Source organism: Gymnoscopelus microlampas (genome assembly GCF_963454915.1).
Source record: "Gymnoscopelus microlampas genome assembly, chromosome: 11".
Taxonomy (NCBI): Eukaryota; Metazoa; Chordata; class Actinopteri; order Myctophiformes; family Myctophidae; genus Gymnoscopelus; species Gymnoscopelus microlampas.
In genome coordinates, this window is record NC_139948.1 from 16,184,900 (window position 1) to 16,209,621 (window position 24,722).

Sequence of the window (24,722 nt, forward strand, 5' to 3'; positions counted from 1 at the left end):
ATTTTGTAAACTTATGACTCTGAGTAGAGTATAGCCTGACTTAAACAAACAAATAACAACTTAGTATAGTCAGATTATTTTTTACACAACTTACATTTTGTAATCAAACTACCGAAACGAAAGTTAAATCCGAAATACTCTTTACGAATGTCTTACGCATCATTTGCTTAACATGAATGATAATTCTAGTAATTGTTTGGTGTCTGCATTCATGAAAGCCAGGTAGTTTGCAACAGGTAAGGAGAAAGTCCACATTAACAGACAGTCATAAATGATGAACTGTCTTCACTTTACTGTAGGGCACATAATAACATGTACAAAGGATTTATAGATATTTTAGGAATGTTTTACAAAGCATGTTAAACATGAACAAACACATTAACAGACAGTTGTAAATGATGAACTGTCTTCACTTTACTATAGGGCACATAATAACATGTACTAAGGATTTATAGATACTTTAGGAATGTTTGTATATATTATGTAACATCAGTTACAAATGATTTAATAATCATTTACAGATGTATTATACATGGCTTATTCATGAATAGTTACTAATACCTTTATAGATGATTTGTAACCGTAGTTATAAAGGTTTTAGTAATCATTTACGAATGTCAATAAACAGGTTGTTAATGATTTGTTAATAGTCTACAAACTGCTTATAAATGTTTATAAATGCTTTAGAATGGGTCGTTACAAATGATTTAATAATCTTTTACAGATGTATATAAATGGCTTATTCATGAATAGTTCACTACTTACTAATACTTTACAAATGATTTGTAACTGTAGTTATAAAGGTTTTAGTAATCATTTACGAATGTCAACAAACAGGTTGTTAATGATTTGTTAATAGTTTACAAACTACTTATAAACGTTTATAAATGCTTTATAACGGGTCATTATTGTAAAGTGCTACCAAACTTTCACCTAGAAACTCCATTCACAATTTTAAAATTCCACCTTACTGTGGACATGCATGCTTGAGATTCTTTCTTTGAAATCATTTGTAATTTTGGAGATATTTAACTTTAAGCGCCCAATGCATTGTCAATGCGGGGCAATGGACATTTAAAGGCAGGCTTACAACTACATACTTACGCCTAGTAACCTCATTCAAACTTTAAAATGTTCATCTTACTGTGGACATGTTTGCCTGAAAAGGAATCTTTGAAATGTTTAATAGTTTTAGAATTGTACTCCTTCCTCTTCTCTTTTGGGCCTTAAGTCCCAAGACTCAAGGCCAAAAAGAGAAATTTTATGTCTCCGTGGATCTAATGTGTTCGACTCAAGACTCTTTTGGGTTTTGAGTCTTGGGACTCATACGAGGAAGTAAAATGTATAATAAGCAAGAAAGGAAACATGGCCGCAATAAATGGATCCAGGGAGAAAGGGTGGCAAAGTATTGCCAACACCTTTAAATTATAATAACCCTGTGTGTCTGCTTTAATTAGCTGATGAAGCTAATACTAATTAATTAGTCAAACTTAAGCTGGGAAGAGTTCTTTCAGTTATAAGATCTTTAGACCGCTACACCATCTCTCAGCCACTCGTATGTCTCTTCGTACTCTTGAAGTGTTTATATGTCAGCCTTCACTTAGTAAAGTTGAAAAGCAATGAACCATACAATGACTGGGATTTGAACATGGCATCTCCATGCTGAGAGTCTGATCTTCAAACCGCTACACCATCTCTCAGCCACTCCCATTGCATGTCTCTTTGTACTCTGGAAGTGTTTATATGTCAGCGTTCAGTTAGTAAAGTTGAAAAGCAATGAACCATAGAATGACAGGGATTTGAACATGTAATCTCTGCCCTGTGAGTCCGATGCTCAGACCACCACACCATCACTCAGCCACTTTTAGCTGATGTGTCATATAAGTTAGACCCTCCAGAAAAATGCGATTTTGCGATCGCATAATTTACCACATAATCAGCATAATGGCACATAATTATGCGGAGGTAAAGTTTTTTCAAAAAGGCTGCATCGCATCGCATAAAATGCGCATCGCATCACATAAAATGTACTTTGCATAATATGCGCATCACATCGCATAATATGCGCTTCGCATCGCATATTTCTGCATATTTCACAACTTTTCACAACTTTCGGCATATTTCTCAACTTCCCGCAATTTAACCACATAAAAATGCAAAAACCCCAATGTGAAAAGGGGGGAATTTCTTCCTCAGCCTAGTGGGAATCTGCATGCAAAATTTCACAGAAATTGCACACTGCGTTTTGAGGCATTTTGTTCAAAACTGACCAATCCTGCAAACTTTAGAAGCCACTGTAAGCCAAATAGGATGGAATAAGAAATATCGGACAGATCCATCAGAATCACATGTCTATGGAGATACAGTGTACCAATTTGCGTGTTTTTTGGACAGAATCTGAAGGAATAATCTCCAAAAATGTATTTTACATCCTGGTGGCGCTGTAAAAAGCAGATGTGAAAAATGCAGTGCAGATGTTTTTCCTTGGCCTCTAGGGAGTGTGCGTGCAAAGTTTCACGCAGATTGGTGCAGTTATAGTTAAAAATGCAAATCGGCCTGTTATAGCGCCACCGTAAGGCTGATTTGAACATTTTCAAGTGGGGTTTCTTCCTCGGCCTAGTGGGAATGTGCGTGTGCAATTTTATGGAAATGGCAAGCGGCGTTCATGATTTGAGGCAGTTTGTTCAAAACGGACCAATCCTGCAAACTTTGGAAGCCTCGCCTCTCGCCCGCTCGCCTCTTAACAGGGGCACGGAAGTATGATCACATCTCCCCGATTCTTGCCTCCCTCCACTGGCTCCCTGTTCGTTACAGGATTCAGTTTAAGATTTCAATTTCAATTTCGGATGAGCTGAAGCCCGCTATCAAAGCAACCTGTTCTTAGGCTTTTAAGGATTATAGATATTTGAGATACTGGATTTCTGATTTCATAGAGCTGTATGCCGTATTAATCCAAATTAAAACAAAAAAGGTTTGAAATATTTTACTTCATGCACAGTAGAATATAAGAAAGTTTCACTTTTCAAATTATATTACGGAACAAATTTTACTTTTCCAATGTTTTGAGATGCACCTGTAACCTTAATCCATCATTTTCACTCATATGAGTCACATAATCCTAGGGATACAAGTTCATGGTCTGGAATGAATAGGAAATGTGGACTCTGGGCAATAGCTGTCATGTGTGTCCATTCAGCTCTGTAAAATATTATTAATTCATTTGTGGTAGATATTCATAATGTTCATACTAGCATCACAATACTGTACATGCCTGAACATGTTTCTCTTTATACACTCCAATACCCCTCAATACTGAGACCATATTAACCACATTAACCCTGGTGTCCCTATGTTGGGGAGGAAAGATTTTCAAAGAATTGTGAAATTCTACATAGATCGGCTATTTTCACTGTTTGTCATACGTTGAAGTATATAGAGCTTATGTGGTTAAATTCAATAAGATATAATATGCACCTTGTGCAGAAGCACTATAGGAAAGAAGGAATTACTATTGGCATACATTTGCTTTTGCAAGAAGAACTGTACAAGGTATATTAAAACTTTCTTTAACAACTGCAATAATTGAAGACATTAAAGCACAATTTAAGGCTTGTATAGTTTATTGAGTGCCTATCATGAAACAGTGTTTAATGTGCATTTCCATCAAAATGCTGAAAAAACTATAAACATTTCAAATCAACATAAAAACCATAACCTTTTGTTTGCACAAGTCCTGACCACAGATTGAGACAGAATAAATGAACATTTACAGTGTAACCAAAAACAAAAAAAAACTCTTCAAGGATATATATGTAAACATTTTCTTTTATAATTTCTTTGTCACAGATACATCTTTTAACACCTTGGTATTAAACTGCACATGCTTAAACTTGACTGTGAGAGGCATTGAAGCGATAGTTGGAGTAAGACGGAGCATCCATGGCATCAGTGGAGGCTACGGGGAGCAGTAAGAGCCCCGTTGCGACATCCCTCTTGCAGCGATCCATCGCCTGTTTGTAGGACATCTTCTCTTTAGTGATGGGGTCCACCAGGTCTTTTGTGTGGGTCGACTGATCTTGGAGCTCTTCAGCTGTTGTGCTGTCAATCACCTTGGTGATGACAGCTTCTTGGACACTCAGGCGGCCGGCTCGGGAGGGATCGACCAGCCCACCGGTCAGGTACTGGGCTTCCATTAACCTTTTGGCACTGTCAAGAGGAATCCAGCCTTTTTCTGCAGCCTGCCCCACAGAGAGACGCTCCTTAGTGACAGGATCCTCCACTCCTGTGAAAGCTTTCTGGGAGTTCAGCAGCTTATACAAGTGGCTCGAATCAATGAGACCATACTCTGCTGCCTTGTGAACAGACAGTTTGTCCTTTTTGGCGAGATCAACAATGCCTCCCGTGGCCGCCTGTGCCTCCAGGAGCTTTAGGGCTGTGTCGAGGTCGATGAGTTTGCGGGTGAGGGCACTTCTCACAGACATGCGGCTGTCAGTGGTGGTGTCATAAACACCAGAGATTGGAAAGAATTCATCGCCTGCAGAGGCGTTCAGGGTGGTCAAACTCCCACTATTGCGACGATTGAGGTTAGTCAAACTGCCACTATTGAGGCGATTGAGGCTGGGGTATGAGGACCTCAGTGACGAGAACATTGAGTTCAGAGGGGAGGTTGTGGTGGCTCTGGTAGGTGACATTGGAGTTGTTGTGGGTGACATTGGAGTTGCTCTGGTGGGTGACATTGGACTGGCTCTGGTGGGTGACATTGGGGTCTTGATTGGAGGTAGGGGCTTCGGTCTGGAATCCCCAGCAACCAGGAGAGCTAATTCAGAGATGGGCATTTTCCCCTCCTTGTAGCACTGCAAGTCATACTGAGTCAGGCGACCTGCCTTTAGAGCATCCTTGACAGAGAACTGTTTCCCACTCTTGCGATCTTGCAGAATGGAGGTCTCTCCATCTGGTCCCATTGAAGAAATCTCCTCCCAGTCACACTCCAACTCCTGAAGTTTAATGTACTGGTTGCGGTCAATCAAGCCCTGTAGGTAGGCATCATAGGGAGACATGTCCTTACCAGTCTCTGGGTCCAGGATGGTGATCTTTGTGGAGAGGTTGGTCTCTCTGGTCTGAGTCTCAGAGTGGTCTTCCTTATGCAAGCTGCTCTGTAATTCGGCAATGAGGATCTCCTTTTGGTGTATTTTGTCTTTTTCACTCAGTATTTGTTTCTCCAAACTCTGCGTCTCTGACCCCATCTTGACACTCTTCTGACGGTTCAGTTGGTTCCTCTCACTCATCAGCTTAGACTGTTGCTGGAATGTTATATTGATGTTCTGCCTCTCAGACTCCAGTGTTTTAAGCTCTTGAAGGAGATTTCCCTTTTCTTTCTGAAGGGCATCTCGACTGGATGTAAATGAGGTCTCCTCTTGAGATGTGGAGGCCTGAGATGTCCGCAGGCGGATGATTTTAGTGTTGGTGTTAGCAATTTCATCTTCCTGGTCCCTTCTGAGATTTTTCTCCTGCATCACTTGTTCTCTGAGATGGTCCCTCTCCGCCTCGACTTCTGGGTCTTTCTCCACGCGAACAACTTCTTTGTAAACAACTTTCTCACCAGACTTTTCTTTTAGCAAAATATCTAGCTTGATCTTTAGGTTGCGAATTTCTCTTTCCAAGCGACAAATATTGGTGCCCTCAGTCTCCATGTTAGTGCGTAAATCCTCGGTTAGTTTCTCCAGCTTGGGGTCCCGTTCTACTTTGAGGACCTCCTCAATGACAATCTTCTCTTCAATGGGCGGTGGTGCATTTTCCAACTCAAGAATACGACACTTGATCTGCCTGAGCTCTACCTCTACTTGAATCTTTTTGTGGCGGTCATCCATCTGTGCTAAGGTTCTCTCTTTTTCCTCAACCAGGCCTCTGAGCTGCCTCACTTCTAGGTCCAGCTTTCGACGGGCTTTAAGTTCATCATCCATACTCTTGTTCAAGTTCTCATGCTCCAGGAACTGCTTGGGGTCCTTTTCAAGACGTACTACTTCTTGGACTACAATTTTCTCTTCTGGCTTCTGCCTCTCAAGGATGATGTACTGATTCTGAAGGTCAAAGACAGCTTCCTCCACACTGCGCCGTTCCTGAACCTCCTCTCTCACATTTCTCCTAAGTCTGTCAGCCTCTTTTTCCAGCAAGGGGTCATTCTCATATTTGATCAGCTCCTTGGTTACCAGCTTCATCTCCACCTTGGATTTTTCAGCCTTCAACTCATCTCTCTCTTTACGTAGGTGGTTCAACAGTTCCAGAGTTGTATCACAGTTGACCTGCAGGCGAGAGAGTTGGCTCTTGAGCTTCTGCAACTCTCTGATGACCTCTGGGCTTTTCTCCTGTTTGATCACTTCCTGGGTCACCTCCTTGTACTCCACTTTGGGTTTCTGAGAACGCAGGGTGTTCAGATCCACCATCACTTTGCTAATTTCTTTCTCTGTGTCTGCACTGTTTCGGCTTGAATCCTGCAGCTCTTTCTTCAGCCGCACCAGCTCCACTTCCGTCTCAGGATCAACTCTGTAAATCTCATTAATGATCTCCTTGACATTCACTTTAGGCTTAAGCTTGTCAACCTCACCATAATGTAGCTGAAGAGTGTTGAGGTCCTTCATCAAGATGACAATCTCATCTTTCTCTTCCTCCATGGAGAGGCGAAGTTTCTTTGACTCTTCAAGTAGCTGTGGATCCTGCTCTACTTTCTTCACTACTTTGGTGACAATTTTGGGTTGGATGGAGGGAATGACTCTCTCTAATGTGTTTATGTGGCTCCTTGTGCTAAAAATCCCATCATTGAGTGCCTTGCATTGGGACTCTTCATCTGCAATGTCATTCTGGAAGAAAAGCACAGCTTTAAGCATCTCTGGATCCTTCTCAAGTCTCACCACTTCCTTCTTCACCACCGTCTCCTTAATTTTTGGTTTCTGCTGTGCCAGAACTGTGATCTCTGTTTTCATTTGGACCGTCTCCGTATCTCTCGTTTGGAGCTCCAGTCTTATCTTGTGCATCTCATCCTTGATCCTGGTGGCTTCTTTGTCAAGCTTTGGGTCTCTCTCGTACTCTGTCACTACCTTTGTCACCAGCTTGGGCTCGATTTTTGTCAGCTCAGTTTCCAGTTTGATGATCGTCTCGTTGATAAGCTCAATCTCTGAATGGCTTCCTGATCGCTTCACAGCCTCATCCTTGATCTTCTTCTTCAAAGACTCAAGTTCAACCTCCAGCTTTGGCTCACGGTAGTACTGCACCACCTCCTTCTCCTCCAGCCTCTCCACCCCTCTCCTACTCTTCAGGGACATGAATCTCTTCCTGTATGTGTTCAGGTCATTCTCAGCATGTGTACGCCTGGTGATCTCCTCTTTAAGTTCTTTCTTCAGATGATCAGACTCCTCCAAGCTCTTCTGCTGACTTTGCAGCTGCTGCTGTTGTCTAACAACCACCTGGCTAACGTTCTCTTCATTCTGTGATGAATGGAAGAAGATAAAGGAGGGTCTTTAGATGTTGAATGCCACATATCCAGTATTCAATTAATTCTACAGTCACAAAGTATTGATGAGTAAAAATCTTGATTATATGGCATTATTTCCTACCCTGGCCATGACGTCCTTAGCCATTCTCATCTGGCTGAGTAGCTGATCATTCTCTGCAGACACCTCAGAATAAAGTTTCAGAAGCTTTTTCTCCTGCAATAGCAGCAAATGCAATTGAGTGCAAAATCATCCCAAGAACAAATATCAGAAATCCTGCATCTTAAAATCTTAACATTAATTATATCTTTTATCTCTGACATGTTACCTTTGAACATATACGAGATGTGTAAGAAAAGTAACAGGACTGTCGCAACCCTGCTCATGACTCAATGCTAATTGAGTAACAGCTTATGTCACTGTGTTGCACAACATCTTGCCACTTTTCTGCTATATATTGTTCACTTCGCTCACTCTGTGCTTCTGTTCCATGCTATTGTGTAATTACACTGCTGTTATGCAACTGGAGGTGGCGCAAATAAGGAGCAAATAATTTATTTGAAATTGCTGGTTAAGTTGGGCTATAGGGTTAGGTTGAAGGGTTAACCCTAACCCTGACCCTAACCGTAGCCACCTCCAGTTGCGTGGCGGTGGGTAACAGAGGGTGTGCTACACGACAGCCTGGCTGGAACAGAAGCACAGAGTGAGAGAAGTGAACAATATTATAGCAGAATAGTGGTGGGATGTTGCACAACACATTAACATAAGCGGTTACCCGATTAGCATTGAGTCATGAGCGTGGCTGCCACAGTCCTGTTACTTTTTTTTACACTCCTCATATAGTTGTTTAGAAGCTGATCTCAGCCATACCTTTTTCTGTACAGCATCAGCCATGGTTGGAGTGTACTGTTTCTTGGGGCTTGGTTCTTCATCAATATCATCATCATCATCATCTTTCAGAGTGGCACGGTACTTGTTTGATTTTACCTCATACTCCTGATAGCATAAAAATAGACCGTCAGCAGCAGATTTGACAACAAAGCATTTAAAGTTGATTTTACTAGTTGTACATGGAACAGGATATTGGGAGTGCCTTTCACTCTGAACTCACATTCATGACATTCTGCAAGTCACGAGAAAGATGCTTGACTCTGTCTAAGTCCTCTGATTTTCTCTTGATGTCCTCCATCACTCTCTAAACCGGGGACATAATTGAGTATATCAGAATCAGAATCAGTTTTATTGTCACATCACAGGTTTACAAGGTAAAAAAGTGGGTGAAATTCGTTTTTGTATATCATCAACGTTAATTTCCATAGAAAGAAGAGAAGAGGGGGGAGGGAGAAGAAGAAGAGGAGTGGGGGGCAGGAGATCAAACAAGAGAACAACAGAAGCCAAACAAGTTTTATCTACATATTTACAAAGTACCTGAGATAAGAAACAAACTAAGGTGCCTGAGCATAGCAGCAATGTATGTATACTACTGTGCATGATATACTTATGGACGTTAAGGTGCGTTAAGGTGCGATAAAACCAATGAGACAAACTGGTATCATATCAGTTATAAAATAACCTTCTCTTGGGTTATTTCATCCATATCAATCAGGGATAAATGTTTATAAACGTTTAAAATCCGACACAAATAAATATTTACACACACCTTCTGAGTGTTCTGCTTGGCAGTTATCTGAGCTACACTGTCAGTGGGTTTGATCTTATTGTTGGGCAGATTGCCCAAGAAGAAATTCAATGACTGCGCAGCACTCTCGAATCCTTGATTTTTATTGGCTGCCTCTTGAACAAGAGTAGACCTGGAACGGATAACAACAAGATGAACCCTACACCATTTATCCAGTACAAATGAATTCACATGGTTACTGCATTTACAATGACAATAAATTATCTGTATTATTGTATTATTTACTAATGATAATGATTTGAGGTCTCACCTGTCCTGCAGCTGATTGCTAATGTTAGCATAGCGGTTCTTCAGGAGCTTAACTTCCTTCTCCTGACGATGGATGTCAGGACAGTATTCATTAAAGTTCTTCTGCAGGGAGTTGCACACCTGCTCTGTCAGCTCCAGGTCTCTGCCCAGTTTCTTTATATCATCCTGCTTTGAGGCATCATCCTTCATCAGCTGTGTGAGGGATTAAGGACACACAGATGACATTAATAAAAAATAAAGGCATGATGGTAACAATTAATGTTTGATCGATCATTCTATCATTAATAACTGGAATGACAATCAGAAATGCGCAAGCAATACAGTACACAGGAAAATCCTCAGCGTTAATTTAACTGAGAGTGTACAAATGTAACCAAATGGACCCTTCAATTTGTTCACATTTTCTACATTCTCAGAGTTACAAGTGGATAAATGAACACTGAGGATTTTTACAGTGTACATTCTACTTCCTCTTATGACCTCTATGTCTGAACCTGAACCTGATTGGCTAATGGAGACAGTTAACCACTTGAACCCCAGCATTCCTATTATGGGAACATCCTGCAAAAATAGCCGATTTACAAGCTCACAAAACGTCAGGTTGTGATGTGTTGTGAGCTTGTAGATCGGCTGTTTGGGGCGAAGCGATTTGGTTCAGACGGAAAAAAGAGGTCCAAGAAGTAAAGTTGTAAATCAGGTAAATCAAGAATAGCGCACCAGTAGCTGTTGATTGCGTGTCTGGAGGGCATTGGGTGTGTCAGGGATGGCACCATCCTTAGCTAACTGCTCCTCAAACCCTGAGACTTCATCCTCCACTTTCTGAATCTGCTTGTTTAGGAACATGGAAGCTGTAGCCCTTGTAGATGAAAGAGGAAAATGACACTTATAAATATAATTAATATTCAGAATACATTTTTCAATATTTTTAAACCTCTACACGCTGTCTTGACTTATGTATCACTTTATTAACCACATTAATTCTGTGCATGATAACAGGCAAACATTTGGTGAAAATAGGCGTACATTCATATATAGCAGATCTACAATCTATCTATCTATCTATCTATCTATCTATCTATCTATCTATCTATCTATCTATCTACGTATCTATCTATCTATCTATCTATCTATCTACGTATCTATCTATCTATCTATCTATCTATCTATCTATCTATCTAAAACTGCATTGAACATCAAATCATTATAGTTTGATTCTGTTACTTTTTGTTATAAAGTTCACTGAGGCTGTTGATGTCATCAAACTTATTGTTGGCAGCATTGAGTTTAATGGGCAGGCTGGAAGCTGTGGGCCCTAGTGGCTTCTTGGCCAGGATGGGCTCCATCTCTCTCTGGACTGCTGACTTCTCAGCCTCCAGACTCCTCACTGCCAGAGTGGTTTTCTGGAGGGAAAAGCACAGGACAACTCTACACTCTGGATTCAATAGTATAATGCAGCCTTGCTTACATTGCAAAAATGTCAGAGATGACAAGAGTCACTGTTAAAATGAAGTGATAAAAAGCCAATAAAACATCCTATTCTTTGAAATTAAGTCTGATTTATACTTAGTCTTGCGATGGTGTCCCGTGCCAAAATAGCAGATCTACATGCTTACAACGCATCGCACCACAATGTGTTGTAAGCTTGTAGTTCTGCAATTTTCTGCGCAGGACACCAGCATACTATAAATCAGGCTTTACTAACCTCATGCTCTTTGAGCCTGTTGGCCAGGTCCTGTGTGGGGTCACGACGATTCAGTGGGGCCCTCAGTCTGCCCTGGATATCCCGCTCACTCTGCTCCAGGTCTTTTTTTATTCTGTCCAGCTGGGTGGACAGCGTGGCAGCTTTGGAGTCCTCTGGAGCACTAGCTACAGCAACTATGGAAGGACAGAAGCAACATTTAGACAATGAAAAACCAGGTGGGATCAAAACCAAACAAATCTGATTGCATTATAAAGGGGAAATTGAGTATTTCCTGGTTCCTGAGGGAGGGGAAATTACTTTGACTGCTTCACCCAGCAGAAGGTTGCTCGGATGGCTCAAAGGAGTACATAGGGGTGGCTGTTAAGGGGTTAAGTGTCTTGCTCAGGGACACTTCGACACGTTGACTGGGTGAGCCGAGGGTCAAATCGGTGACCTTCAGATTCCCAGACGGCTTCTCTACCCACTCTACGCTCCCCCATTATAATGCTGCTGTGAGTTGAGTCTTGTAAAAGCTGTGTTCTATTCTTACCCGCTGTCTGTGGGCGAATCTTTTCCACACTGGGAGTCCTGAGAGAGGCCATGAGGTCAGCTCTCCGCTTCTTCAGGTCTGCCAACTCTCTGCCCAGACTAAAACATAAATACACTGTTTCATTACAGCTCACTGCAGTTGAATCATCTGTTTATTAGTTGAGCTGTGAAGCATTTGGGAATGGGATATTATTGTAATGAGGCTGTACATCTGTATGTCACTCTGCCCAGTGACTCAATACATTGTAAATCACAACACAAGGAAATGAAACTTCATTTAGGTCTCTAACTCAAAAAATCATCAAGGTTCATTCAGGTTGACGATGAGCCAACCTCGCTTGCCTTTGTTACATGGGAGTTAATGATCAAATGATGAACCAACATGCAGGACAAACAGAGATGTCCCTCTGTACCTGTCCACTTTCTCCAGAGCCTCTTCATCAGGCGGTGGGATCGTAAAGCAGGCTCCAGGCAGCGTTTTGATCTTCCCACTGCTCGTCTTCACCTCCCAGTTCTTATTGTCTGAGTTAGACTTAAGAATGAGCTCACCTCCACGACTCACTGAGTCCTACAGTTGGAAAGGGGACCAAAACTTTCAAAAATCAAGCATTTATTATTTTCATTTAAAAAGAAATATAAATATTTATGCAAGTGACCACTAGTGAGTGAGTTAGGTGGAGTGGTAGAGTGAGTGCGTGCGTGCGTGCGTGCGTGCGTGTCTGACCAGCTCCATCCCTACCTCCTCATCTGCCCATTCACACAGAGACAACACGGTGGTGGGTTTGGATGGCTGGGTTCGTCTCAGTTTGAGAGGAGCTACAGAGGCACTCAGCTCCTTCAGAGCAGCCAGGCGCTGATCATTCCTCTGTACAGCTGGTTCATCTGCCTGCAGTCACACATAACCAATTATTCATTGGCTTGCCAACTTAAAGGGCCACTGCAGATGTTTAACCTAAATCCTATATTGTTCTATTTCAAGGAGGACGTCCTAATGCATATTCAATCCTGGACTGTGCCGAAAACGGCATCTCACCTCCAGCGCCATCAGGATTTCGGGGTTGCTCTTGTTGGCAAGAGATTTGGGGTCCAGAGTGGAGTTGAGTCTTTTTAAGGACTCAGACAATGTCTCTGCATCAAGCTGGAACTGTGATTAACAAAAGCAGATTTTAACACATGCATTTTGTCTTTTTCCCCAATGCTTTTTTCTGCCAAGCTATTAATTCATTAAGTTCTCTAACATCTTGAAATAAAACCAAAACTATCCCACACAGAAAAGGAGTGAGACAGTGTAGTTATATTACAGTGGTGCACACAGAAAAACAGGAAACTATGCTACGAGCGCTCCATCTGGCTAAGCAAGAGTGGGATGGTGAAATCCTTCAAATCCGTTGAATTATTTCAGCTAAAACAAACTCAATTCAATCAGTCACTACAATAGATATATTAAGGCATCTACCTTTGTGTAGTCCTCTACATTCTCCAGGTGAGTCTCCTGGGCAATACACAGGTTGAGGAAACTTTGCCATTCTTGCTGCACAGCGTCTTTGTGAGCCTGACAAAAGACAGTGGGAGGATGTGAAGAGAACTGTTTCACAGCACTGCAGCCTTCCACTTGGTAATTCAGCTGAATGCCTGCTGTTAAGATTGATTCAAATCTTTTCAATTTGATTTGATTCATTTGATTTGATTCAATTTCGTTCAATTCAATTCCATTTAGACCAGTTTCGAGCAATTCAGTCTAATTCATCACTTGAATATTATTTGATCTTCAACCCCCCCACCACAAAACTATTGATTTCATTACAGTTATGCATATATATTATGTACCCGTATGGTCGGGGTTCCAGGGTGTTTCATCTCGATGAGATTCGCTCCCTCCTCTTGGAGCTGGTTAGTCTCTTCCTCATGAGTCAGCAGACCGCTGTTCTTGAATTTCTGTATGAAAAACAACAAAAAGAATGAAATATAAAAGAATGAGATGAAAAATAAGCTCAGTGGAATAGCACATTATAACTACCTTATCTTAGTTAGTGTCTTTGTTATAAGTTGTTATGCATAATTATAAACATTTATAATAATGAGTGTTATGAAGCATTATAAATGTGATTCCATTGAGTTTATAATGCATTATGACCAGCACTTATAAATGATATTATTATATAAGTTATAATGAGTCATAAACCTTGTTATAAGTTATTCATAATTATAAACATTTATAGTATATAAGTGCATTAAAATACATTATAAATGTGGTTATAACGCATTTTAGACCCAACCTCAATATAAAGTGTTACCATCATGTTTTTTTTTTTACTATTGATTGCACCAGAGTGCATTAGTCAGTGCATTTGTTAAGGCAAACTGGCTAAAATCTCACTTTTTTTTTTGGTCTTTTTTTTTTTTTTTTTTAAATCCGGATCCAAAGCAATATTTCCAAATATATATTTTGAAAATGTGACAGTTTTTCATTATGATTATCATCTATTCTACATCACCTCATACTCCATGCGGACGCTTGGGGGATTGATCATGTGGTCACTCCAGTCTCTCTTGAGGATCCTGTCCTGATGTTCCGTCATGTAGACCAGCTCCTTACTGCAGCTCTGCATGTATTCATACATAGACGCCAGGTCCCTGCGCCTCCCCTGGCAGCTTTCCTACACACACACACACACACACACACACACACACACACACACACACACACACACACACACACACACACACACACACACACACACACACACACACACACACACACACACACACACACGTAATGGTTTAGTCCAGTTGTTCTCAAATTGGCCCCCAGGGGTCCTTGAGGGGGTTCCAAGGGGTCCCCAGCCAAATTGTTGGTTAGGAACTAAATGGACTTTTACGGGTCCATTTGTTGTGAGGGTTCTTGGCCTTATCATGCACACCAAACTGGGGGTCCTTGACATTAAAAAGCTTGAGAACCACTGGTTTAGTCGACCATTAGTACATGAGACAGAAAATAAGACTGCAGTGATTCTAAGCTGCAATTCTGAAACAATACTGTATGGAACAAACACACGGTTTTATGCTTCATGTTTATCACACACACTCGACTCACCAGGAGTTTGGCGTATTTGTCTTTGACCTGCAGACAAAGATCAGAGAGTTATGTTTAGTCAATCATCATTCATTTGTTTTAGGCATAGAAACACATTTTCTTGCAGACAGCATTCATTCTGACTTATATTTGGATTGACCACAGTGTGTGTGTGTGTGTGTGTGTGTGTGTGTGTGTGTGTGTGTGTGTGTGTGTGTGTGTGTGTGTGTGTGTGTGTGTGTGTGTGTGTGTGCGTGTGCGTGTGCGTGTGCGTGCGCTTGTGTGTGCGTGTGCTTGTGTGTGCGTGTGCGTGCGTGTGCGTGTGCGCGTGCGTGTGCGTGTGCGTGTGCGTGTGCTTGTGTGTGTGCGTGTGCGTGTGCGTGTGCGTGTGCGTGCGTGCGTGCGTGTGTGTGTGTGCATGCGTGCATGCGTGTGTGTGTGTGTGTGTGTGTGTGTGTGTGTGTGTGTGTGTGTGTGGGGGTGTTTGCCCCATTTAGATAGGAGAGTAACCTCATTTAGATAGGAGGGTACAGAAACAGGTATCTGTGGGCAGAGAGATTGCAACACAGGTCTCCAGCAGGAATCAAACTAGCTAGGTCAAGAATCAAGAAGGGCAATGTTGGTGTTGCAAATGTGTGGACGACATTCTACACAGTATCCTTCTTTCTTTCTTCTATCATTATTGTTTCATTCATTAATGCAGCTTCACGGTAAACATGAATCCAGAGTCTGGTATTGTGTTGTTGCACACAGAAAATTGGGTGTTTCTTCTCAGCTATGTATTTGTGATGAATGTCCAAAATGACCAAAACATCTCGAATAGGCTAAGCCAATTAAATATTGGGAGCTTCAGTTCCAGTGTAACGATAATTAACCTGAACCAAACTGAGAGAAGGGCACACACCAGTTCACCTCTTTTCATGGTATTATGTTGTTGGGCTTTAACTATCAATTATCTTCTTAGCAATTATTCTATCAATCTCTTTTTTCATTAATCAAACAACCAAGGAGATTTTTACCCTGGCGCATCAACGTGAAGAACTTGTAATATATGTTTTATAATCGGCTAAATCAGTCTGATTAACCATTTAAGCCCTGTCTTATACTTTGTTGTAAAAACAGACAATCTACAAGGTTGGTGTTGTGAGCTTGTAGATCTGATCTGATGTTTGAAAATCATTCTTTATAAATATACATATTTTTTGATTAACTATTGCACCCCTAACTGTGTTGTCACCTGTGATGTAGTGCTGCTGGGGTCCAGGTGGGAGCTGTAGGCCTCCATCTCCTGGTGGAAGATGTTATGAGCAGCAATCTGCTTCTCCACATCAGACACGTTGGGCCCGTATTCCTCTGCCATTAGCTGCTTCTGCAGTGACACACATTAACCACTTAAACCCCATATGGGTAACCGGAGTCCCTCAGGGCTCAATACTAGTGTATTTTCTGTCTTTTGCCCCTGATGATGGGGTTTAAGTACAACAAACATGAACACCGCTGAAACCTGAAGAACACATGTTAATTAATGCACCAAATGTTACTAAAAACAAGTGGAAAACCGCCAGTGTTTTAATTTAAGAGCATTGAGAGCAAGCTGGTTTCACCCAAACTCGAGTTAACCACATGAACTGGGGGGAACATTTGCCAGAAATAGTCAATCTATGAGCTCACTACACGCCGCAGCACGAAGCATTGTGAGCTTGTAGATCTGCTATTTCTGGCGAAGAGATTCGATGTTGAAGGAAACCAGAGCAGACTAAGCACAGTTGCAACTCAGGTCCGTTTAGAATAAGAATAGAGGGTTTAAGTGGGTTTAAAAGCTGCAACCTGCAATCCCCATTTGGGGAATCCCCACTTGGCCAGAGGAGATATTGCACTTATGAGCCTGAGGCAGTACTACTCGTCAACCAGTAGGTGTCATACCCGACACTGTCTTAATGAAAGAGTAAATAAATATATACACACATATTATATACACCACACACACATGCACGCACGCACGCACGCACGCACGCACGCACATACACACACACACACACACACACACACACACACACACACACACACACACACACACACACACACACACACACACACACACACACACACATTATATATAGGTTACATTAACATACATTTAGTTCTGTTTGCAGCTTTAAATCAAACCACAGACGTTACATCCATGAGGCTGTCTCAGCACACTGACCTGTTTTTCATCCAGGATCTGAGCCCAGTCGATCCTAGGAGTCAGATCCACCTCCTGCACCTGTTCGTATAGATTGCGATACGCCACACAGTCCTTAGCCCAGCGGTCATGAAGGTTACTCACACTGAGAGAGAGAGAGAGAGAGAGAGAGAGAGAGAGAGAGAGAGAGAGAGAGAGAGAGAGAGAGAGAGAGAGAGAGAGAGAGAGAGAGAGAGAGAGGGAGGGATGAAGCAGGCGGTGGTCAACATCCAGGTTAGAACTAGCAATGAATGTTTATTATGGCTGTACATAAGTATCTTGGCAGTGTGTGGAGTGTTTGTCAAGTGTAGGCTATGTCATTATGTGTATGTCAGTTTATGTACACAGTAAGTATTTGTGCTTTTATGTACGTGTATGTCCACATCCATTATGTGCATATGCATACACAAATAGTTTTGAAACCTGTTGCACCTGTTTATGAATGTATTTATTTTTTTAGACCTAGTCTTTTAGACCTAGTCAAGGCTGAATTTTCATTTTGTTTTTTCAATAAAATTCGATTCAGGGGCTGGAGCCAGGCTAGGTTAGGGTTAGACTGTACTGCATTTTAACTTGATGTTGTGTTCACTCGATTGTAGTGTGTGATAGTTTTGCTTGTTTATTATTCTAACAATGTTCATGCTGTTCTCTTGGTAGGTCACTCTTCTAAAAGAGATTTTAATCTCAATGAGACTTTTATCTTATATATGGATAAAAAAAGGATAGGATTGATTGATTGATTGATTGATTGATTGATTGATTGATTGATTTATTGATTGATTGATTGATTGATGGATATTTGCATACTCTCACAGTTCCATGCTACTTGTAAAATGAACTCACTCTTTCTCAATCTCGCCAGCCTGCGGATGCACCAGCTTCTTGACCTTGTCCACATCCATGAAGAGCTGCTTTAACAAGACCTCACCCTCCCCCAGGTTGTCTGCATTCTCCTTCTGGTGAACGAAGGGTTGTCCCTTCTTCTCATTCTCTGTATCCTGGAATCCACAGAACCACCACAGATAGAAAAAAGAACATACATCATCGGAAAAAGATGTTTGATGTGTGTGTGTACTAGAATATGTACAGTTATCAAGTGTACACTTGGACAACAGATTAGAGTAGATTAGTGTTGATATAATAGAATAGACTAGAATAGAAACTGTATTATCCACACATGGAAATTGCTTTTGGTTTTGGTAGAGGATAACATAGTGCATACATAACATTGTATGTAAGTTAGCCTACTTATACAGGCATCTTACCAAAGTCATGAGGTCCTCTGCTCGTAGAATATTCTTCTCCACCTGGTCTGCATTCAACTGCATACGAGAAATCGCCGTGACCAGGTCATTGGCCTGGCTCCTAAAGAGACAGAGATAAGGTCATGAAACCTCTATAATGCATGCAATGTATGTATGTATGTATGTATGTATGTATGTATGTATGTATGTATGTATGTATGTATGTATGTATGTATGTATGTATGTATGTATGTATGTATGTATGTATGTATGTATGTATGTATGTATGTATGTAGGTATGTACGTATGTATGTATGTATGTATGCATGCATGTATGTGAATATATATACATGTTCAAAGAAAAAAGAGCCCCGGTCATTAATAGAGAGACGTTTTTTAATTTAATAGAGGTCACTATTAGAAGATTTACGGTATGTACAATTATGTGGTCAGTGCATCTGGTCATCCAATGGCGCACCTCAACAGATTACTTAAAAGTTCAAATATACCTCTGGAAGAGCACCACATAGTACACATTAGTGTTGAGGCCACTGAGACAAACCCCATTCACTGTGTGGGTGAACAAAGAAGATTCATTCACGTTTCCAGCACTAGGTTAATTGGCACTTTGTCAGTGGTAATTGGTGGCTTCGACAACTAACCTGCGGGCAGTTTGCACGGCTATTTTCTAGTTTCATTTCTGCTCCAATTGTTCTGAAACTACTTCCGGAGACACACCCCAGATACTTACATCTATCATTGACAGATCATTAGCGAGTGCCCACACCTTCACCTTGAGGTCAGGAATGCTGTTAGTGAGGGTGTGACTCACACATCTCCACTCCCATTCATTCATCTCTAATCAAGAGAATGTTGAGCCCAGCATGGGCCATAAAATCCTTAGGCAGACATGATGCGTGGTAGAAGTGTAGGATGATAAGGTTAAGGTTATAGTGTGCACATTTCTCAGTGTATTTCACTTAATTCAGACAAGCGCTTATCTTTACTGCTTCCCCCCCACACACACACTATAGGCCCCAAAGCTTGGCAAAGTCCAAAATACAGGACAATGTGGTGAACCTAATGTTGAATGGTCAATGGTCAAGACCATTAGTATGGCACAGAAAAGTCCAAAGTATTAATAAGTTCATTTATCTCTGAAAGTGTAATAATTTACTTTTTTTTTTACACTTTCGTGTTAAATGAACACACTGGATTTTGCTGTGTAAACCAGCCTTGTGTACACTAGCCTTGCAAAGCAACCGTGCTGTTTCCTGCAAAACGCACCAGAACCAGTTTTAGCACTAAACTGACATTATCCACCTGATTATCAAGAGTGATGTGTGGAATGTGTGACATGGCAGACTGTCTACAGTAGTTCATGTCATGAGACCTGTAGTTGACAGTGCGGTGAGTGTAACTATGTAGATTATATAAACAAGCAAAGCTGCTGGGGATCCTGTCTGGCCACTCCTTAAACTGTGCAGCAGTTATGGATGAAGATGTCCTCCAGGGTGACTGACAGCTATAGTAAAAGACACAGAGGCACTGGGAAAGACTCCAGATTGCCCTTAGTCAGTGTAAAAATGGAATGGTAAATATTGTGACCTCTAAGTGCAATGCAGTATTGTAAGTGTACGTGACTGTCAAGCATGCTGCTCAACAGCTCATGTCAATGCAATGGATTCTATTGAAACCATTATGTTTCTCTCCAGTAAGAGGATGGCAGAATCCAACACGCTGCAACTATACGCTGTGTGTCTTGTGTCCGTGTATAATGGTTCTCTGCTAAATAAAAGTGTAATGTAAAACTATTGTTGTTCTGTCAGCTTAATTAGTCAGAGCAGTGCTCTATTGAAACGCTGCACCAGGAATGTCTCTACTGGATCAATACACTTAGGTTGTCACACCCCTTTAACAAAGATGAAACACAGATGAAAGAGTTGTTGTTGCAAAATGAACGCAAGACAAGAAGCAGCATTAAAGTATTTCTTTCCTGACACATTTAAGTTAAGTGTATTGTGACATTATTGACAGGAGAGAAACTAATGGAATGGAATATATCACAAATGTCTATTCATTTTCAGCATGTCCTGCATATTTATACAGCTGCATGAGTTTCTCATGTAACTTCTGCTGACGTGACTTTGCTTGCAAGACAACTTCCCATTCTGTTGAATGCATATTTTGTATGTGAGCAGCTCACATGCAGGAGATCACAGCTCACACTGAGCTGTCCATATGGACAACTGTGAATCAGGACAATAAAACAGCTCTTTCCTACACACACACACAAAAGGAATTCCTTCCAACACGCATGTCCATGTGGAGGTGAACCAGATTCCAGCCAAATCCTCTTGAGACAAGATGCAGCACAAGATAGGAGAAAACAAGAGATAGAATACAATGACAGCACACACAACACAACACAACACAACACAACACAACACAACACAACACAACACAACACAACACAACACGTCTGTCTCTCTCTCTCTCTCTCTCTCTCTCTCTCTCTCTCTCTCTCTCTCTCTCTCTCTCTCTCTCTCTCTCTCTCTCTCTCTCACACACACACACACACAGACACACACACACACACACACACACTGGACAAACTTACTTGCTGATTTTAACAGGACTTAATTCCTTTTTCTTTGACATCCTGGGAGACCGTGTCTGTAAGCCCCTAAGTCCCTGTACAGCTCTCGCAAATCCTTTCCTCTTTTCCTCCTTTCTCCTCTCCTCCTATCATTTAAGGAGCATTCACCTGGCTGCCTCAGCTCCTCCCAGTCCAGCAGGAGCAGGTGTGTCGTCATTCAAGGCAGCGGACCGGGCAGACCTGTTCCTCACCACTGGCACCACCTCCGTTCTGCTCCTTGCCACTCTTTCACTCTCAGTTTATGTACCACTGTATTTTCCTTGACTGCCTTGCATTCTGTCTGTTTGACAGATGTTCACTCACTCCACTACACAGTAACAAGTCAGAAGAGGGGACAGTTTATTGTATTCAGTATTGCTTGTATATTATGCTTAGGGTTCGCTTGTAAGGTTGCTCATTAGAATGTAACTAAGTAAATAACCTACAAATGTAGCCTACTTATTTTTTGTAAATACAATCAGAAATGCAGAAATGCAGAAAAACAAATAGCGAACAAATTAAATTGGCTTATTTTAACATAAAGAAACTGCACACAAATGTTCCATCATGTTTATACACCGGTTGTCTTTCTGGTTCAGCGGACACTGTCATTATATCAGTGCCACCCACCCTACAAGTAAACATAGAGTAGAGATGACACATATGGAGTATATAAGACTTTATAGAAGTGCATGAATCATAGGTGAACAATTAGCTTAGTGACCCACTGTCACTGAGCAATACACACATACTGTAAGAATCACTTACCCATATAGGAACAAGCAGTGCGATGTTGGTGGGACGTGGATGTTCCGCAGAGACTGTGCTAACGCAACAATCCAATATAGCAAGTTAATAATAATAATAATAATAATAATAATAATGCTCTGTGAGAATCAAGACAAAATACAGGTAGAATGGTAGTATGATAAACCTCTTAAGATGGGTGCGATATGTTTTAGCCAGAGTGTCAAAAATGTGCAGAAGGCATTGTATACAGTAACTGAAAGTCATGATAGTTGCGCAAAAAAACTCAGAACAGAGAAATAGCAAAGAAAGATACAAACTTAAAAGTAATCTGTTCTGGTAATGAAAACTGGTAATGAAAACTGGTAAAAAGTGTTCAGAGGTTTTAATCATTTCAAATGTGGGTAACAAAGCAAGTGAAAACCTAACTGGGCATTTCTGTGAACCATGTCTCAGGTGAGCCACATGAGAGGCCTGGCAGGGCCCGGCAAGGGGTTTCTAGGTGAGTGGTTATCAGACACACGCCCAGTTAAATTAGCAGTGTGGAATATGAGGAGTCAAGGTCTGCTCTAAGGAATGTAGACTTCACCTGCTGCCAAGAAAAGGACTGGGTTCTCTTCAGATAACAAACAGATAGGGCACAAAAGGAGAGTACACACATTGTTTCTGTGTGTAACTACAAAAACAAAAGCACAGAGTTTTAAGTAGCCGTGAGAATGTTTGAGGTATTCGTGCCTTAATGTCTAACAATGTAGTCCCTCTCTGCTTCAGTGGAAAGAATCGTGTTCAACATGCTGCTCTGCCTCATGCTTGTGATAGGTGTGTCTGACACACACCACACCCAGAGCAACTACTCCTACAACTAACATCTACATACCTGAAGACAGGGGGGAGGGGAATGGGTCATAGTAACCAGGAACGCATGTTGAGTGAAAGGGCATGTGAGATGGTGACTGAGCAGATCTCATAATTGTCCCCGCCAGGCCGAAAGGTTTTCCTTCAGATTTTATCCAAATTTCATGCAAATCGGTACACATGATCTCTATAGTCATGTGATCAGGACGGATGCATTAGATTTTTCATATTCCATCCTGATTGGCTAAGATTGACATCTAAAGTTTTGAACAAAATGTCACAAATCATGAACGCAGCATCCGATTGCGGTGAAACTTTGCACGCACATACGCACTACGTTGAGGAACAAATGCCACCCTTTTAACATTGCCCTATTATAGTGCCACCAGGAGGCGGATTTTTGCTGAACATTTTTATTATATTACTCCTACAAATGTATTCCAAACATTACGCAAATCGGTACACATTATCTCTATAGTCAAGTGATCAAGACGGATCCAGCAACATTGCTGGCCCACAATAACATACCTGACCTGGCGGAGACCTGTGCTCCGAGGACCACTTTTTTCTTCTAGTTATTTTTTGTACAGATGGTCCATGTGTCTTTTGTTAGCTACATCAGAATATCACCCAGTCAAACAGACCAGTTTTTCAGAGTAAATGCATATCACAAAGTGTTTGACTGTTGGTGACAAATTCCTTAACCACTTAAAAAAATATATAGCACATCAACAAGCTCACAATGTGTTGCAAGTCGATGCCTTGAGACCTTGTAGATCTACTATAGTCGTTCAATAAAAGTTTTTTTTAAATATATTTCACCTATAGGCCTAATGACATGCCCAAATTAGGAACGCCAGGGCAAAAGTGGTTAAAGGTGCAATCCTTTTTTCTTTTCCTTTTTTACATATAGTTTGATTGGTACATGACAATTAATCTGTTTTACTCAAATGTTCACAACCAGTACAAGGTCCTTGTACTTACGTATATAGAGCTCTGCATGGTCAAGCACCAGCATATTTAACCGACCTGCTAGAACGATATGTGCCGAGCAGGACCCTAAGGTCAGCCGACCAGGGTCTGTTGGTCATCCCTCGAACCAACTACATAACCAGGGGCGACAGAGCCTTTCAGGCTGTAGCTCCCAGACTCTGGAATGCCCTACCGCAGGCCCTGAGAGCTGCAGCGTCTGTGGGCATTTTTAAGAACCACTTGAAAACACTTCTGTTTGGTCATGCTTTTGCGGAATATCTTTGATTTTCTTTTTATTTCTTCCTTGTCTTATATGTCAATATGTCTTCTGTTTTTGCATTATATTGCACTGTTTTGCTGCTGTTTTTTGTTACATTTGTTGGTATGTAAAGCACTATGTGAGTTTTCTCTGTGAGAAGTGCTATATAAATACAATTTACTTACTTACTACTAACACAATCCAATTACCGTTCCCAATACAGAAAGTTACAAATAAGCCAAAACATGACGCTGGTGGGCCTGAAGGCCATGCTGCTCCTTACACCCCATGTGACCTACGGGAGCATAAATGATAGACAGAGAATTCCATGGCAATCCAGCAAGTTGTTTTTGAGAAACAGTATGTTTTTTTGAACAAAGTGGTGAACCAAATGTAACCACGTAATCCCTATGCTTAGTAGCAAGGAGTACCCCAGGGCCCTTTGTTGGTCCCCACCTTTTACCTCTCTTTGCCGAAAAGGTCATGTTGAGAGCATGTAAGTACAGTAGATGTGCTATTTTCACCAAAAGTGTGCCCCAGAATAGGGATGCTACAGTTCATGGGGTTTAACATAGTCAACAACATAGCCATCCAAACATGTCTCTGCTGCTATTTGTTTTGGTAATGGGGCTACACATGCATTTCTGTTTGTATCACTTACTTTAAAGGCCTTATGTATTCACAAGGCGTGTACTAATATCGGGAGGGGTCACATACTTTGTGTCATAAATGGCCTGTATACGTATAGTTCAGCCCCACCCCACAAGAAAACATAGCCCACCTGATTAAATTCCACATTGCACAATTCATTCAAGATAAGCACAGTTTGTGCTGCAATTATTTACCCTTCATTGTGTACAACATAAACCACAACCATACCATGTCAATATATACAACACAGTGAACTTGACACTCAGGCTCTTTGATTCCTCATCTGTTTCCCCCAAAAATGCTCAAATGTTTAAGTTATAGACAGTCAGCCGAGCCTGACACAACTAATGCTGTTTAGTTGTATCAGAGGCTGTCAAGTCAACAGCATCACAGAGGC

General features: G+C 41.3%; 1 protein-coding gene across 1 annotated transcript; it reads right to left on the reverse strand.

Annotated features, from left to right (window-relative positions):
- Positions 1 to 3,597: 3,597 nt before the first annotated feature.
- Positions 3,598 to 20,983, reverse strand: evplb (envoplakin b). The gene is made up of 22 exons (XM_084072862.1): positions 20,824 to 20,983; positions 18,225 to 18,324; positions 17,803 to 17,957; positions 16,942 to 17,065; positions 15,973 to 16,104; positions 14,757 to 14,783; positions 14,158 to 14,319; positions 13,490 to 13,597; positions 13,119 to 13,214; positions 12,696 to 12,806; positions 12,402 to 12,548; positions 12,076 to 12,230; positions 11,664 to 11,761; positions 11,135 to 11,307; positions 10,654 to 10,832; positions 10,150 to 10,288; positions 9,434 to 9,624; positions 9,145 to 9,295; positions 8,596 to 8,679; positions 8,355 to 8,480; positions 7,608 to 7,700; positions 3,598 to 7,478 (listed from the first exon to the last, which is right to left on the reverse strand). Exons 1-22 carry the CDS (start codon positions 20,862 to 20,864, stop codon positions 3,885 to 3,887), a joined length of 6,186 nt encoding a protein of 2,061 aa, XP_083928988.1. The 5' UTR covers positions 20,865 to 20,983; the 3' UTR covers positions 3,598 to 3,884.
- Between the last annotated feature and the right edge of the window lie 3,739 nt (positions 20,984 to 24,722).

Coding starts and splice junctions, on each gene's coding strand:
- evplb (XM_084072862.1), bottom strand. CDS start 20,864: ATGTCAAAGAAAAAGGAATTAAGTCCTGTTAAAATCAGCAA. Junction 12,231..12,401: donor GTGAATGGGCAGATGAGGAG/GTAGGGATGGAG, acceptor TTCCAACTGTAG/GACTCAGTGAGTCGTGGAGG. Junction 7,479..7,607: donor CTAAGGACGTCATGGCCAGG/GTAGGAAATAAT, acceptor CATTCATCACAG/AATGAAGAGAACGTTAGCCA.